A 17,333-nucleotide genomic window follows, 5' to 3' on the forward strand; every position below is an offset into this window, starting at 1 on the left:
AACAGTTATTATAGTTAACATATAAATGCAACAACAGCATATAATAAGGAAGTATACAAGCAACAAGAAAAGAACGGTTACAGAACAAAATACAGGATTGATTACAAATATTAACAAGGTTTAGCATATCTCATGGTAGCAGCAAAATTGTGCGGGAACAAAATACCAACAGTTTATTTACAAGAGAAAAAAGAAAAATACAAGCGAACAAAGACCGACTACAGTAATCCTTGTCATTAATCTGTCAATAAAAAAATGCATCTGTAGTTCTCTTTTAAATTGTGATAAAGATCTTGTGTTTTTCATTATGAAAGGAAGAGTGTTCCATATTGATATGGAAGTTAATTCTACAGTCTGTTTACCATAGTTAGTGTGGATTCTTGGTAAAAGAAAATTGTTATTCAACGCAAATCTGGTGGTACTACGAGTCATCAGGTTAGAAAGCAGAAATGGGATCGATGGGAGCTCATTATTCGCAAATCTGTAGAAAAAAATATACCTAGGTTGTATTTAGTGAGCCCAGATATGGTAAGGATGTTATTCTCGTGTAGTAGGGAAGTGGCATTAGAAAAGCGTGGGCTGTAAGTAGTTATTCTTATGGCTCAGTTCTGAACTGTCTGGAGAGATGCAGTATGAGTATTATAGGTGTTACCCCAACAATATTATGCCATAAGTAATGTGAGAGTGGACAAAAGAGTGGTAAAGTAAGAGTAATGTGGCATGTGTGAAGAAAGGGCGTGCTTTAATTAAGGTGCATATACCATAAGCTATTTTCTTTTTTATGTGAGCAAATTACAATCAAGTAGAATACCAAGGAAAGATGAACATGAACTTGGAGGAAGGTGGTGAGAGCCAAAAGTGATAGGTGGAATGAATACCCCTGCAATTGTATATATGTAAAAATGCTCCTGCAGAATCAGCCATGAATGTATCTTGTATGCTCTGCAGCACAACCCCCCAGACCTATCAGTGCACAGTAGTGATTAATTGCATTCAAACATAACCATTAAGAACATGCTGCCAGTGATCCAATGGGAAAGTTTGACAACCTGCAGAACGGTCTCACATGTCGGCAAGAAACATGGTTGCTCATCTCCTATGCCTGAAATGTGGCTCCAAGCCTGTGAGCATAATAGCACAATTGCATTGCAGGGTGACAGACAGCGAATGTCAGAGGGTCAGTGCATGCATCTGCTCTTGCCTGTGCTGTAAACTGCACCGTGCAGTTTGCCATCTGATTAACTTGTGTTTATGATCTGTATTTGAGATTGTTTGTACAGTGTTTTTAACAAGCAGATACTGAACACTGATACTGATCAGGAAAAAGAGTGATGTGGATCAGAGAGCAAACGGGGATAACTGATATTCTGATTGACATTAAGAGGGGAAAAAAATGGAGTTGGGCAGCCCATGTAATGCGTAAGACGGATAACTGGTGGACCATTAAAACATAGCGCAAAATGTCAATATAGTGTTTTCAAGATCTTCAGAAAGGCATGTTTTACTAAGGCTGTATTTGATTCAGATGCATTTAGAGTTAAAGAATGGACACCAAGTGAAGAGAAGCACAGTCGAAGATGGCAGAAAACCAGGTGGGGTGACGAAATTAGTGAATTTACGGACGCAAATTGGAATTGGTTGGGGCAGGGTAGGAGGAATAATTGGAGATCGCAGGGAGAGGCCGTTGCCCTGCAGTGGACATAAATGGGCTGATGATGCTGATGATGATGACTGAACACTGAGTGAAAAGCCATATACAGGCTGTTGCCTGCAAAAAATGTCATTAGGGTACTTTGCTCGGTATTCGTATGGTAATTTTTACTGAACATTATGTATGCATGTGTTTTCATCTATAGGTTGCTATGGTATTACGGACAGCGACTCAGTCATGAGTACGGGCTCCTCTAGTTCAACGGAGCCGTGGTTTTGTGATGCCTGTCGAGCTGGGCAGAAAGAACCTGTGAGTGAAGCATTTTTTAACACTTTGCACTTGTGTGTTTGTTAAATTTCGCATGTAAAAAGTGTCTTGATCTTTTTTCTCTATCTCTCATTTGAGCTTACTGACAAAGGCTTTAGCAGTTTGCCAATATGGCCTGTTGTTCGTTTAGCCAAGGCCACAGTAGAATACACCTTTATATACATAATCACCTCATGGCAGTGGTGATGACAATGCAATGGCCCCTACCAAGAACAGTCAGCTACACAAGTGAAATGCTATGCAAATGCAAAGGAGATAACTCCAAGTGTTCATCACCTTGTGTGGGCGTTCGAAAAATGAGACATTCCAGGGAAAGTACCAGTCTAAGGAGGCGGCATCATTCGAGGACTGAGTTCAGCCACAGGCTAACGTCAGAGAGGCACTTTGGCTCTTTATGCAGCTTTGCATGCCAAGCTTCTATAGTGAGCCACACTTAGTCAGACCTTTGTTCCCCGTACCCATTTCTCCTAACAGGCCTCAAGACATCATTTAAATACACAGTATGATCTTGTTAATTCGAACTCCAAGGGTACTGGAAATTTATTTGAATAAAACAAAGTTTGAACTAAGGAGAGCCCCTTTAAATGTAGCACCCAATCAATTGTGTGGTACAGAGTTCAAAAGCAATACCACCGCTGAGCTCGTATTGAAAGTCTTTCCTCCATCAGCGTGCGACGACATGCCGGAAGAAGGGTAGGTTCAGTATAAAGTTGAAGCGCGATAAGATAGTGTCTTGCGCACTGTTTGCTGTGGGTGCAAGGGTAAATATGTGAGGGTGAGCCGAGAACGACGGTGGCTTCCAGTGTGCCAAATGTTGGAGATAATGCTAGGAGTGGGGAGAGGCGTAAGTGGGCACACTGTAATGGGATCAAGCACAGGTGCTAGTGGGCTGGCTCTCTTCTTCTCCTTTTAAGCACTCGCTCTGCTTGCTCTGGCCACATTTCTTTCCTCATCATTTTTACAGCACGCAACATTACAGTACCTAGCGACACGTCAAACCTTCGCCTTTGGTTTGGGTTTGTCTGAAAAGCAGTCCATGCGAGCTTGAAATATTGTTTGAAATAACCGTTGCAGCATTTTTGGAGTTTGAATTTGCGAGAGTTTCTTTCTACTCAAATACATAGAACTGTGCCGGGATCATAGAGCAGTTCGAATTATGCATCATCTCAAATTATTTGGATTGCACTGTGCTGTGCTACTCTTTCTCTCTGGCTTGGTGCCGCATGCTTAACTGCATTTTGCTTGAAACTTGCACAGGGTGTCTACCAACCGGGAAAATCGGGAATTCTCAGGGATCTTGAGAAGTCTGGAAAAACTAGGGAAAACTCGGGGAATTTGTGCCTTTATCAGGGAAAATTAGCTGTAATTGTATTGAAAGGGTCGAAAGTCGCAATAATGCTGGCTCGAGTAACAGACAGGAATCGTAATCAATCGTCTTTGACGTCCTGTCGTCGGCTGGAAGAGTTGCCAGTGTACAGTCAACGGCCAACTTTACGGATTCCCGATAATTTGGACGGCTTCGAAGCACCACCACTTAAGCACCCCATAGAGTCAATGTATCAGAACGTCTGAAATTTCGGACGCAAGAACTCTTCGCTGTCCGATTTTCCGGACGTTTTGCCGTGACCGCAGGTCCGAAATGGCATTAATCAAAGCCACCACTGCTGCCATTTTGATTACCTTGCCGCCTCAAACCGGCACTCTCGCATGCAGAACCGCTGGCAGCCGTAGCCACCACTGCGGCAACGCTAGGCCTGGCTGCTTCGACGTTTGCTATGACGCTTCTTGCCGTTGGGTGCCGTGTTTTCTATTGAAAGAATTCGCTGCTGTCAGCAATGGCATGGACTCCGCCTTTGCAGTCCTCGCGATTGGCTTAGAAGCTTGGAAAGCACGGTGCGTTGCATAATGTCGGTTCCCGAAAGTCAGCTTCACCTCTGTACAGAAGTGTTACTTAGTGAAGCATACATAAAAGTATTGCAGTGAAGCATAACAAGCGTGGGAAGGGGCTATTGTCACGGGACACAGTATGTATTCCTTAATTATACACGCGTGCACCCGGTATTTCCTGTCACAGTACGAGCACCAATATGCCTAATACGTGTACTGACAGGCCTTCAGAGCGTTTTCGAATATGCCTGTCGAGGTTTGAGCCCTTAAGGGCAGTAAATGATATGGATTTATTTTTTTCTACTGGCCGATTTTTCAGACATTTTCGCGGCCGCTAGGGAGTTCGAAAAATCGCACGTGGACTGTGCAACTGACCAAGAAGGTGCTTCAAATGGTCCGTGGGGCGAACGAGTGGCTGAAGGAGTACAAGAACAGAAAGGACCTACGGATTGAGGAATGAACGTTTCCCGTTCATTCCTCAATCCGTAAGTCCTTTCTGTTCTTGCGTGCTGCCACCGTTTTGAATGAGCTTGAGCTCAAAAAATAAAGTGTAGGCTGATGCCGAGATGCAAGTGTCCCTCATCCAAACCAAAATAAACTCTTTAAAGCAGTGAAACACAACACTGAGGCATCATGCGCAGGCTGAGAGTATGTCAGGACAGTTGAGGTTGACTTACGAGCTGTTGAGAGAGGATCTCAATTGTGACAAAGTTCGAGCCTTATACCACTGAGCTTGCTATCAGTTGATAGAAGATGCTCATATTCGAAAATATTTGCTTTTGTATGCATCTCCTTTTTTGTTCGTATTTGAGAATGTCCGACTCGATTTGCAATTTTTTTCGAAGACATTTTATTTGCTGTGCATTTTACTAACCCCTCCCTTCTATTCTCATTTTGAATAACATAAACACTTACCGTTAGTATTCAAATTGGATTAAGACTTCTTTTTTTTAGTTTTTTTCATGTGCTTACTAGAGTGACAGCATCCGGCGATATGGTTTCAGCTCGTCTTGACATAAAACAGTTCTGCATCACTTAATGAATTTTCGCAAAGGCACTCAGGGAAAACCTGGAAAACTCAGGGAATTTGGAAATGTCAATTGGTAGACATCCTGTCGCAATGCCATCTGGCATGTGCAATATGTGACACTGCACAGTCCTTATGGACTGTTTACAAGCCGCACCACGAATGATGAAGTCTGTGATCATGTGCTCTTACAAGGTGCGCAGGGCACTCCTCACACTGTGACACACAGGAGAGAGGAACACTGGCCCTCTCAGTATTTGCAACTTTGAAGAAAGCAGTGAATGTTCTATACAGCATCTAATACTTGGTCGTACACCAGGTGCAGACACAGGCAGTGGCTCTGAATCCTTTCACTAAGATTGTACAGAGTCATTAGTAGCATAGAGTGTTTTAAGTGGGAAAAAAGTCTAACTGCGTTTTTGTTTTAATGTTTCGTTAATGTAGTCTGGTGGTACCTGCACTGTTTCAACAAATAAACAGAAATTGCTGTTTAGTTATATTGTTTTCCAGTGTATTAAAGGATGACAGAATTTTCACTGAAACTTTACTCACCTGACTGGTGGACATTGTCCCAGGCTAATGTTTAAATGCTTCAATGGATTGCTTGAAATTCTCCTTATTTGCCAGTGCCCTCTTCTTTTTCTAGATATGTGAACTCTGCCCAAACACCGGAGGCATATTCAAGGAAACGGACGTTGGAAAGTATGTTGGAATGCAGATCTGTAAACTTTGAAGTATGCACTTTGGTACATTTAGCCGTTGCACACAGTATAACTTCATTCATACATTTTGGAAAAGAACGCAAGAAAAGCATAACTGGAAAAACGTATGATCCGAAGTCAGTAAAAAATTAAACAGACTGAACTGTAGTTGATATCCACATATATGTTATCCTAGCAGGTGCATATAAGTGTAACATGGAAACAAACACTTGGTAGGAGATAGTATTACTCCTTTCTCCTACATATTACTCCCTCCTACCAAGTCTTCATTTCCATGTTGTGCTTGAACCAACTAGCCTAGCAGCATATTCTTCTCACCTATGTGAAGCGTTGCGTGAATCCTTGCAGCACTAGGTGCCGACGCGCACCAATTTGATGGGGCCCGAGTGGCCCAAAAGGCACATTGTCGTTTTTGCGGCTTCGGCAAGTTTACGTTCGCGCTCCTTGAATTTGGCATGGGTCTGCAGCTTCTTTGGGTGGAGCATTTTGGCCTGAATTTTGATGTAGCCACTTGGCGAAAATTATTGCAGCACGAAATACTGGCATGTGTTGAGCTTTTTGGGCTCGAGCGACCCAAGATGCACATTGTCGTTTTAAGCAGTGATAGGAAACTGAAACAAAATCGAGCTAATGGGCAACCCCAGAATCCAATGCCATGATGCTGCCAGCGTGAAACATGATGCTCATATTATGATGCCTGTACCAGGGAATGGAGGCACATTTGGGCCTTCGCCTATTAAAAGCGTGCAGTATGCTTCCTACACCACATACACCATGAAACAAATAGCTGAAGATTTTTAATGCAATGGGTTTGCAACGATAACTGAATGGTGACATTTGACAACCTGTGAGGAGATTTGCTGGTACCGAAATAGGAAACTAAGTGCGCAGTGGCATTTCCACGTGACATGGGCAGGCAAGTACTGCAGGGAAGCTGCTGTTGTGGGTGTATACTGCTCTTGATTGCGCATGCCTCGCATTTTTTTCTTGTTTACATTGAATCTAGCAGCCGGAAGGCCGAAAAAACATACCATATGGCACTTTGGTGATGTACTGAACATTGATGCTGAATTATGTTTTCCGGGAATGTATTAATCGGTTAAAAAGAAGCATTACTGTATTGATCCATTTTTTTGCATTTTCGGTCGCGCACATTGGCGCCGGAAAATCGTACAAAACGGGATTGTATGAACGACGTTCTACTGTATATTCTTTTCTGTCTTACGAGGCATTGTATACAATTAAACCTCAATATAATAAACTTCAACATAATGAAATTCTAGATTTAACGAAGTCTTTAACTTTTTATAACTTGCTCATAGAACACTATATATTTAGAACCTCTATATCGCGAATTTAAATGAAGTATCAGTGAAGATAACAATTTACACAATTTCAATATAACGAAATTTCACTGCAGCTGCAAAAAAATACCGAGACAATAAATCAAAACTACTGCAGATGCAGCTGGTCAAATGGTAGAATTGAAAGCGGCAGCTTGCGCACGCACCTATCAAGTTGTGCACCATGCAACCAAGAGTGACTGTCAAAGCAGAACAGCATCATGTTCTGTCCAAGTGGTCCAAGTGCTATAAGATTTTATCATGCCCCACGCATGGTGTGCTTTCGGTGCAAGTGAAGGAAGGCATGCGAGGGTGGGCCAAGGCTTGATGAGTGCCGCTTCCCACGCTAGCAAGAGAAAAGGGGCGGGGGGGGCACTGGAGCGAGTTCGCAGTAACGCGATCATGTGCGCATGAGGATGGGATTGAGGGAGTAGGGGGACAGCAGGCACGTATCTCCTTTTCTAGCGTGACTGTGGCTGTGCATGGCCTTCAGTGCAGCTGAGCAGGTACGCAGCCCACGCAGTCTGTTTTAGAGGTAATCTGCTGCGTGTGCAAGGAGTAGGCGTGCTGAGATGGCATAGCATGTGGTACACTGTCTTCTCGTGCGTACTGAAGGTAATCTTTAGTTTTGGAGAGGCGTTGAAGCCAGAGGCAGGCAAAGCATTCGCTCCTCGCTGCCAGCGCTTTTCAGTATAGTGTTGTTCCACTATCATCCCACATTATCAGCCAAGGGGGCGGAGTGTATGCGAAAAGGAGGCTGGATTCGCTTCGTACCGTCGATGTGAAGATGTCGTCGTCACGGCATGAAACCGTGTCTGTCATCGCCGACTCTCAAAATAAAAGAAGATTAAATTTTTTCTTATTCAAATTTATTTTTTCCAATTGCCCGATAATTCATGGCCCCTTACATGTAAGAAAAATCCATGAGTGGCTACTTATTTCTATAAAAGGTAGTATTTCAATATAGCGAAATTTTGGTATGACAAGTCGAATTTCCGATTTTACTGACTTCAGTATATAGAGGTCTCATTGTATATATTTTGCGAAGCTCCGTCTTTGACAGGGAGAATTTAACTGCACTCATCTCTTTCATGAATCTTCCTCTGCCTTGTGGGTCTTCACGAGATTAATTTTATTGGCCCAGAGCTGCATCTCCATCCCGCTGATGCCTGTTGGGGTTGTTTCAAGGGAAGCTGAAAATAATGTCAGGCTATAGCTAGTATGGAGCTAATGTGAGCCAGTGAAAGGTGGTGAGGAAGAGTGCTGCTGCTCAGGTTAGACCTCTGTAGTAGTTGTGCTTGCATGTGGCTGTGACTGCAATAAAATTTTGAAATTCACACACTTCCCCCTTCAGAGAAAGAAATTGTCAACTGCCCATTAGGCAGCACAAAACTGCGCAGCAAACTGATACAGGTTCCCTAGAATTATAGCTTTACAGCACAAGAAAAATTCTTCATGGTTCGAGGATCAAACCCTGCACCTGCACCTTTACAAGACAGTAGTCCTATTAATCAGAACTAAAAGGAGGCTAGTAGATTGGGGAGAGGGAAGCTGTATTGATTTCCTTTTTTTCATAAATCTTCCTCCACATTGTGTATTTCTGAAGAAATTATTTGTCACTCTCCCCGCTTCTAAAGTTCCCTGCTCACTGACTGGAAAAGGGCAGTGGGTTGGCACCCATGTCTCAGCTCAGCTTTATGTGAATTCATTTATTTGAAATTCCTGGTAGTTGAAGTTAGTCCAGATATTTTTGCTGTCACTTCCATTGTTCCATTGTCACTTCCATTGCATTCAGGAATCAACCGGTCAACACATTAAGCTCCTTTCTTTTGCAGGTGGGTACACCTGGTTTGTGCACTGTACATCCCAGGGGTGGCCTTTGGCAATGTTGAGAAGCTCACTCCTGTGACACTGTTTGAGATGCCCTACTCTCGATGGGGCGCCAAGGTCAGTTCCTAGCAACAACACTATATTGTTTTTATCTCTCTTTACTTCAAAGGCCATCTCTGGTCAGATTGTTCTGTTGTGTGCTTGTTTGCTTCTATTGAACAGTACCAACAGTCTCACATAGAGCCTGTAGCAGAATGTGGAAGATCATGTTTATATTCAGGTGTTCACTTTATCAACCCTTTAATCAAATAATGAAGAGGAGCAAAGGAAACCGGATAACAAGATTTTATGGGAAAAAGTTGCTAACTTCAGTCTTGCCTTTGCTGCTGCTTTCTCTGTGCAGTCATGCGTGCTGTGTGAAGATGAGCGTCTCAGCCGAACTGGAGTGTGCATCACATGTGACGCTGGCATGTGCAAGGCATCATTTCATGTGACCTGGTAAGCTCCCCCATGTTATCTTTCCTAGGACAGGCACCTGGTGCTATTTGAAAATTTTTGTATTGAAATTGCTCTTTATTGTGTGATAAAGTGAGAAAAAGAGATACAGGAAAGGCAAGGAGGCTAACCAAAACAAAGAACCAATTTGCTATCCTACACTGTGGGTTGAGTAGATGGGGATGTAGAAAGTGAAAGTGAAACAAAGCACCTGAACAGCAGTTATTGCTGTTCACAGCACAGGATAAGAGTTAACACTTTTCAATGCTAAAGTCCCTTGTGCAGGTTTGTTGTCCGTAATAATTACAACAATGTCTGTAGCCCTCTGCTGTGTATTTTAAGTTGAATTCACCAACAGCAACGACTTACAAGAGGCACAATGTGTATTTCCATTTTCAACCAAATTATTTTGCAGATTTTACATTATGGCTATGCTATTATTACTAGGTAATCCTTCATTTTCTCAGCTCATTGTTGGTTTTTCATCTTTTGCAGTGCTCAGAGGGAAGGCTTGCTGTCTGAAGCTTCGATGGAAGAAGTATAGACTTTCCTTCTATTTTATAGATGAACTGCATTACATACTACTTGGGCTTGTTGTACTGCCTGTTTGCCTAAAATAACCTAGTTACCTTGCCCAATATTTTTGATGCAGTGTTTTCTCTTGCAGGAACATATATCGAGCGCTGTACCCTATAAATAAGACCAACAAAAGTCGACCAAGGAATGTACCCCAAATGCTCGGCTCCTGTGGCAATGTCAGATGCTAGACACCTGCTTTAGCTGTGCCCTGGAAAACGGCCGATCAGACTTAAGGTTTTTGAAAAGGCTGAAGTCAGATGCATCTGAAAAGTACACCTGTTGGGTGATGGACCATAAGTTTGCAGAGGCATTGCTGCAGTTCCTGCACGATGCGAATTTACAAGCCTTTGTTTGGTTTTCTTTCATCCTCCATATGCCTTGTGGCAAACCTTCTCACCTTTAAACATTTTTTTTATTTGTCATGGCCTGTTTGTTGCTCAACAGCATCACCAAAATGCAGCAGGTGATTTCAGAGAAAGCAAATGATGATAATGGGACGGTGATGCTTTGTATGATGTGTCTAGCATCACAAGATAGATTTGACTGAGTTTGTCATAATAAATCATGCCTGCTCTTGTGGGAATCAAGCGTGGGCTGCGAGATGTGCAAGCTTGCGGCTCTTTGCAGATTGCAGATCCATTCTTTGCCTATTGCAAGCTGCATGCTGACAAGATGATTGTCCGAAGCAAGCGGAGGAACTGGCTTGCCCTGCAGTCACGCAACAGGAATCAAGTAGCTGCTCTCCAAGACTCTACAGAGAAGGTGTATATGAGTGTTTTGTGGAGAATCGCTGTCAAGTGTTTATTGCATGTTTTTCAAGTTGCTCATGCATCTGCAGTCAATGTTGCATGCACATTCTTTATTGGCCCAGTGCATCCAAAAATCAAAATAATATGGGGTTTAATGTCCCAAAACAAAAGTGCCGTAGTGAAGGGCTCTGGTTTAATACGTCCATCTAGGTTTCTTTTAAAAAGTGTTAGTGCAAACATCTTTTGTCCTTTTTGCTTCTTTAGGTAGCTATTGACACCATAATTATTTTAGAAGCCTCAGTTGCTCAAATATGCACAAATAATTACAGCGCCTTTGCCGGGATCTGTTCAAAATGCATGCCAAGTGCAGTACAGTTTCAGACATAAAAAAGAAGCTGTTCACGTCACTGAAAGCAGAGATGGCAGTTCTGTGGTATCACAAACAACTCAAAAAAGTGGCAGTCAGTCCAGTGCGGCAGTTGAAAACCATGTACAGTAGAACCACGTTCATACATTCTGGAGAAAAAAAAGAAACTGTGAGAAAAGAACATGCTAACCGGGAAAACGTTATATCCAAAGTAACTAAAAAATTGCAAACTTCACTGTAGTTCACACCTATGTTATGTGAGGCGTTGCGTGAGTCTTTGCGGGACGGGGCACGAGATGCCAATGCATGTCGAGCTAGTGGGGCTTTGGTGGCCCGAGACACTTTTTTCCCCCCCCTGTTGCACATTGTTCTAAGGAGGTGACAGGAAACCGAGACCAAGTTGAGCTGGTGGGTGACACCAGCTGGCACTTGAGCGAAACGTGATGCTCACATTGCACTTCCTGCAGCAGGGAACGATGGGTTATCGCCTACTAAAAGTTTGCAGTATGCTTCCAATAGCACTACGCCCTATGCACTGTAAAACAGATAGGTGACGATGTTATCGTAATGGGGTTGGTGGCAGTAGCTGTGAATGCGGTGCGTGTCGATCGAGGAGGAGATTTGCTGGTACCGGAATAAGAAACTGAGTGTGCGCTGGCATTTTCACGGGAGATAAAAGGTCGAGTATTGCGGGGAAGCTGACAGTGCTGACAGCTGACGGTAGGCGGCCACTGTTCTCAATTGCCCGCACCTCGCACTTGTTCTTATTTGTATGGGATCTAGCAGCCGGAAGACGTATCATACGATTGCAGCCTGCAGCAGGAAATGGCAGCTTATTTGAGTTATTGCCTATCAAAAGCATGCAGTACGTTTCCAACAGCACTACATCCCACGCAGTGTAAAACAGATAGGTGAAGATGCTTATCACAATAGGGTTGGCAGCAATAGCTGTAAATGCAGTGTGCGACGAGCCTCACGGGGGCCGATTTGCTGGTAGTACCGAAATAAGAAACCGAATGCGTGCCAGTGTTTTCGTGGCGGGTGGCTACCGTCCTCGATTGTGTGTGCCTCGCACATTTTCTTGTTTACACAGGATCTAGCGGCAGGAAAACATATCATACTATCGCAGTTTGGCATTGTACTGAATGTTGATGCAGAAATATCCTGTTTTCTGGGAACCTATGAACTGGTAAAAGTAAGCGTAACTCTATTGGGTCATTTTTTTTTTTGTGCTCAATCACGAATGTTGGCACCGCGAAATTGTACATAACAGGATAGTATCAATGAGGTTCTACCTTATTGACCACGTCACAGAAAGCTGCTATGTTGGACCTTCCAATTGTTTGCTTCTCCTTGAAATGCAGGGTGACTCCCCTCTTGTCCCTTTGAGTGCTGAATGGGCTCTGCTTTTGGCAACATGGTCATAGTATTTGTGTGTACCTATCAGGGATTTCTGGTACCATGAGGACCACCACATGAGGTTCTGGTGAAGAGAGATAATGAAGAGATAAAAGCAAGACAAAAATTTTCTGTCAGTACTACTTTGGCGTGCACCTAATAATTGCCGATTTTACCGACTTCATTACATCAAGGTCTAACTGTATATGCATTGCGAAGCTATGTCTGTGAAAGGGAGGGTTCAATTTCACCCATCTCTTTCATGAATCTTCCTCCATCTTGGGGGTCTACATGTAGTTTATTGCACGATAATTTTATGTTCAATTATTTTGGTCCTGCTGGAATGACACAGGCTGCAGTTCCTGGTGTTGCTGGCTAATTATCCAACCACACTCTTGGGGCTGATGTGCAGGCCCGCGTGGAGCGCAAGTTGGCTTGGCACCGAGAGCGGTACCAACGTCATCGTGCCGAACGGCCCCCGCCGTGGGTCCCAACACAGAAGATGGCACGCCTCCTGACGAGCAGCCCATGGGCGTGCCGACAACTGCTGCGCAAGGCCCAGCTTATGGGCGTGTCTCAGCCAAGTCACTTGGCTGCCGAAGGGGTGGCGGATGCCCGCCGCAAGTGGCACGTTCCACCTGCCTTCAGCCTCGAGTTTGTCAGCTACTACCTGGGTGAGGCAATGTATGCAGGCAATATACAAAGCGTGTATCTGGGAGTGAGTGCAAGTTGATTTAAATTCAAGAAATATACTTGCTGTACATGAGAAGCGGTGAATAATAACTTAGGGATTATTGCAAAAAAAAAAGAGAATAAGTTTTGAACATTAGAGCACTTTGGGCAGTGCGTGAACCCGTATAAATTTGAAGCGAGAGCACTTGGTGCAAAAAGGTTTGCAAGAACACGCACACAAATTACCGGTGAATTGTGGTATTGCCAGCTGGTGTGATGGTTTGAAAACTACTCCTTCATTTTTGTTTGTTTTCTTGCTTGCTTGTTTGTATATGTGCATGTGTGCATGCATGTTGTGTGCATATATTTTTACCATTTTTTTCTGGCTTTCATTGCGTGTTTACTTATGCATTGCCCAAATTGCTTTATGCTCTGTGCTCTTTGCAAACAGCATTTGGGTCAGTAGGAGTGGGCTAATTAAAAAATAAGTAATGATGACTTGGGAAACACAGCCACTGGTAAAGCCCAATGTTCAATGTGTAGATATATTGAAGGGAGCTAAGCACGGAGGTGTTTTCATCCTGTGTCTTCAATGCTGAGTAAAATGGTATGGAGGCTAAGAAGCATATTACCATGGCCAGAGAATTTGAAGGTCCTTATAAATAATTTGTCTAAAAGGTCAAATGAATGCTGCTGTACAGGCAGCTTAGCTGCCTATCAAGTGTGCAGAAACCCCGAGCCCATGTCAGTATATTGTGTCCACAAGTAACAGGGCATGCATCTCCATTTGCAGCACATTTACACATTCCTTAAAGAAAACATCCAAATAAAAATATTTTGCTGGATAGTCACTTACCCAGTCTGCTTCACGGCTATAAACTTCCTGCTGGCAACAGCAGCATTTTGAACTACACCTGGGTCAGGATAACGTAAAACTATTCCGATCTATTTTTATTATGAATACGCCATTAGTCTTCGAGGACAGGTCAAAATGGCTCTGGCTCCGCTCAAATAAGTGTAGCACCTGCCCATATGAGCTGAACCCGAGCTATTTTGACGTATCACGGAAGGCTAATGACATATTTGTAATAAAAACAGATTGGAATAGTTTTACGTTATTTCGGCCATGTTGTCAACTTATTGAAACATCCCAACATCCATTGGCTTTCCCATACAACAATGGCATAACTCTTAGTTATGATAGAATTTGAATACCTAAGAACCCGCTATCTCTAAACAGAAGTTTCCATGTGAAAAGTACCCGTGCACAGAATGAGTGCAAACGAACTTGAAACCATCTTGGTGTACTGTCCACTGTATTCTGTGCTGCAGCTTCTTGTGCTTAGACAATTTCGTTTCTTAGCGAGTGATTACTTGCAGTATGCAGGTGAACGCAAGCATTTCTTGCTGCTGAAACAGAACATTGCCTTTGTATTTCAGGTAGTGCCTTTCAGCAGTCTGTTTTTTGCCAGACTCAGTAACCACATTCCTACGGAAGAAGAATTCAGAAATGCTCATGGGCTTTTGATTTAGGTTATATTGAAGGGCCCCAGACAGTCAAGTTTAATTCTTGACCTGTCGCTTAGCGGTGTCTCGTAACCACTGGTATTGCTTTGCGCATTATATCTTGCCATTTAATTAAATTTCTACATTATATATTAGTATATTGTTTGACCACCCAGTACACCTCAGTTTGAAGTATATTGTTTGACCATCCAGTACACCTCAGTTAGAAGTGTCGAAGCCACCTATGTTTCTTTTCCCCTCCAGAGCAGATCACGCAAGCCATGAAATTGCTAAAAAAAAAAAAATTTTGCTGCTTTAATCAGTTCCTCTTGAATAGTTTTCTGGCTAAAGATGATGTTCTGCTAGGAAGTGTGTTTATACCACTAATGTTAATATCCTCGCCACCTGTCATGTGTGTGCACACTAGGCTAATCTGCATTGTACACATACCCAGTAACGGTGGCATAGATTGTCTAGTGCGTTCAAGGCTGGCAGGTGGTTGGGGCTGTAGCAGTAATAGCAGTCGGTGGCGATTTGCTGAAATACCCATATGTTCTGGGTGTCTGCACTTTTTCCAAGGTAGGGTTATTTATGACCCATGCAGATCGCAGTAACCGTGTGGCAACAATGCGGCGCCACTTGGACGAGCTTTTACAGCAGAACTCGGAGCTCCAAGACCAGGAACAGGTACTCAGGCAGCAGTATGATCAGGTTTGTAGTGCTTCCAGCAGAACTTTTTGTTGGGCTAGTTGGTGCATGTTACTGAAGTACTAAAGCGCCAAACCAACGACACAAGAAGAGACATGGACGAGCGCTTGTGTCGTCTGTTTGGCGCTTTAGTACTTCAGTAGTAGTGCTTCCCTCACACTTATTCAGTTTCTGTGGTTTATGTATGTGTTAACATGCATTATTTGGCAAGTTCATCGCATACAGTCAAACCTCGATATAAAGAAGTTGTACTTGCAGCAGAAAGCTTTGTTAAATTATGAATTTTGTGAATTCGATGTTTTAAAGTTTCAGCAGTAAAATTAATTTCACAAATCCCCAGAACATTTCTGGTGGATAGTATGTTGTCAATACTAATCACTTATAAAGATATCACAAGAAGTCTGGGCCATATTAGCGGGCAGTTATGAATGCCAGCACGTGCGGTGCGGATTGCGCCGAGAGCAATGAATTGGCGTGTCCCACGGCATCCGAGGTTAGCGTGTTGCATCGTGAAGTGCCCTAAATCTTGGACACCATGACTGACTGCGCTTAGTGTCCGTTGCCATTATCAGATGGCGCCCTCAAATTAAAAACAAAAGTGCAAGATATGGATATTCAGCCTGAGAAAAAAAATCTCGCAGTTTCACTAAAAAGGCAGAGCATTGACTGCGATAGCAAGGAGACAACTACACGAAGTAAAGTGTGTTGTTTTATTGACATTACGCATGCTTGAGCAAAGATCTCGCTCGATGACCAAAAACGCTCGTTGCCGCAATGTGAGCGAGCGCTTTGCACCGTGCCTCGGGAACCTGATATTACATGACCAGTAACACTAGACACGAGGGAACAACTGCACCAACCATCTCAACAAGTGCACCAACCATCTCGACTCGCTCTTTGCATTTGCTGAAGATTACCTCCAAGGTGCAGCGTATGGCTCACATATGGACAGCCATGCGCAGCTACTGTACAGCAAGGTTAGAGGAGAGGAAAGGTGTGCCAGGGGAACAAGGTGGATAGATGCACGTCCCCTCCCCCCTTTAGCCTGTGCTTGAACATGTTACTGCACGCTGACATCTTCCCCACCCTTCTTGAACTGGAGGAGTCGTCAGCTCTCAAATTTCTCCGAGTGCTGCTAACCGCCGTGGGTCCCACAGCCTCTGCAAAGTTGTTATGCCACACATGATCCAGTGGTGTTTCCTGTATAATGCGTCCCAGCGTGTGTGCTTTGACTGCATTTTTGTCGCTCAATCTTTGCGTGCAGAAGAATGCTCGCAAATAACTTTTTCCCCGGCCAACATATTTATTATAGTTCTTTGCTAGATTTACCAGCCACACAGGCTTCACGTACATGCTTGAAGTGGCAGAAAACTCAGTTAAATTGAAACCGTATCACAAATTACACGCAAACCTCAATATAACGAAGTAGGTAAAATTGGCAATTTGCTTCGTTATAGCAAAATTTCGTTGTACTGAAATCAGACTTTTATGCAAATAAGTCTAGTCACTGATTAATTTTTCTTACGCGGAAATGGGCCGCAGAATTTTCCGAATTATTGGGCAATCGAAAAAAGTAAATTTGGATGAGAGAACAATTGATGAATTTGGGAGTTGGAGATGAATGATATGGTTTCATGACATGGACGATATCCTCACATAGGCAATACAAATTGAGCGAAGCCAGCCACGCTTTCGCTTGTACTCTGCCCCCGCGACTGATAGTGTCGCCCGCACCAGGACGACGCTATCATGAAAAGCGCTGGCAGTGGGGAGCGAATCCTTCGTCTGCCTCTTGCTCCAACGAGTCACCGAAACTCAAGATTATGCAACTTCGAACACTAAACGCTGTGGGAGATATGGGGTTCTCCTCCGTACTCTTGGGACAAAGGAACGACAACACAGTAGTGCAAACAATCACAAGGGCATTTATTGCACCTTTCATAGATCAATGCCAGCTAGCCGAGTTGCTATCCCCAAAACATGCCTATGGGCGCGCGACAGATCTAGAAGTCCGACTTACCGCGACCGCATTGCGAGCGAATATGTTCGCCCCATGCTGGATCCCAACGCCT

The 17,333-nt window shown here is 43.5% G+C and overlaps 1 protein-coding gene across 3 annotated transcripts in view; it reads left to right on the forward strand.

Annotated features, from left to right (window-relative positions):
* LOC126531097 (PHD finger protein 14) overlaps window positions 1-17,333 on the forward strand; it is a 57,816-nt gene that overhangs the window by 9,090 nt on the left and 31,393 nt on the right. For all 3 annotated transcript variants that reach the window (XR_007599582.2, XM_050178492.2, XM_050178491.2), the window contains exons 6-13: window positions 1,857-1,960; window positions 5,539-5,594; window positions 8,793-8,904; window positions 9,191-9,285; window positions 9,778-9,820; window positions 10,489-10,623; window positions 12,788-13,049; window positions 15,158-15,264. Coding sequence is in view for 2 of the 3 variants with exons in the window: in XM_050178492.2 (XP_050034449.1) it covers window positions 1,857-1,960; window positions 5,539-5,594; window positions 8,793-8,904; window positions 9,191-9,285; window positions 9,778-9,820; window positions 10,489-10,623; window positions 12,788-13,049; window positions 15,158-15,264 (914 nt within the window). In the remaining variant the exon portion in view is untranslated. The remainder of the gene's footprint in view (window positions 1-1,856; window positions 1,961-5,538; window positions 5,595-8,792; window positions 8,905-9,190; window positions 9,286-9,777; window positions 9,821-10,488; window positions 10,624-12,787; window positions 13,050-15,157; window positions 15,265-17,333) is intronic.

Source organism: Dermacentor andersoni, chromosome 5 (assembly GCF_023375885.2).
Source record: "Dermacentor andersoni chromosome 5, qqDerAnde1_hic_scaffold, whole genome shotgun sequence".
Taxonomy (NCBI): domain Eukaryota; kingdom Metazoa; phylum Arthropoda; class Arachnida; order Ixodida; family Ixodidae; genus Dermacentor; species Dermacentor andersoni.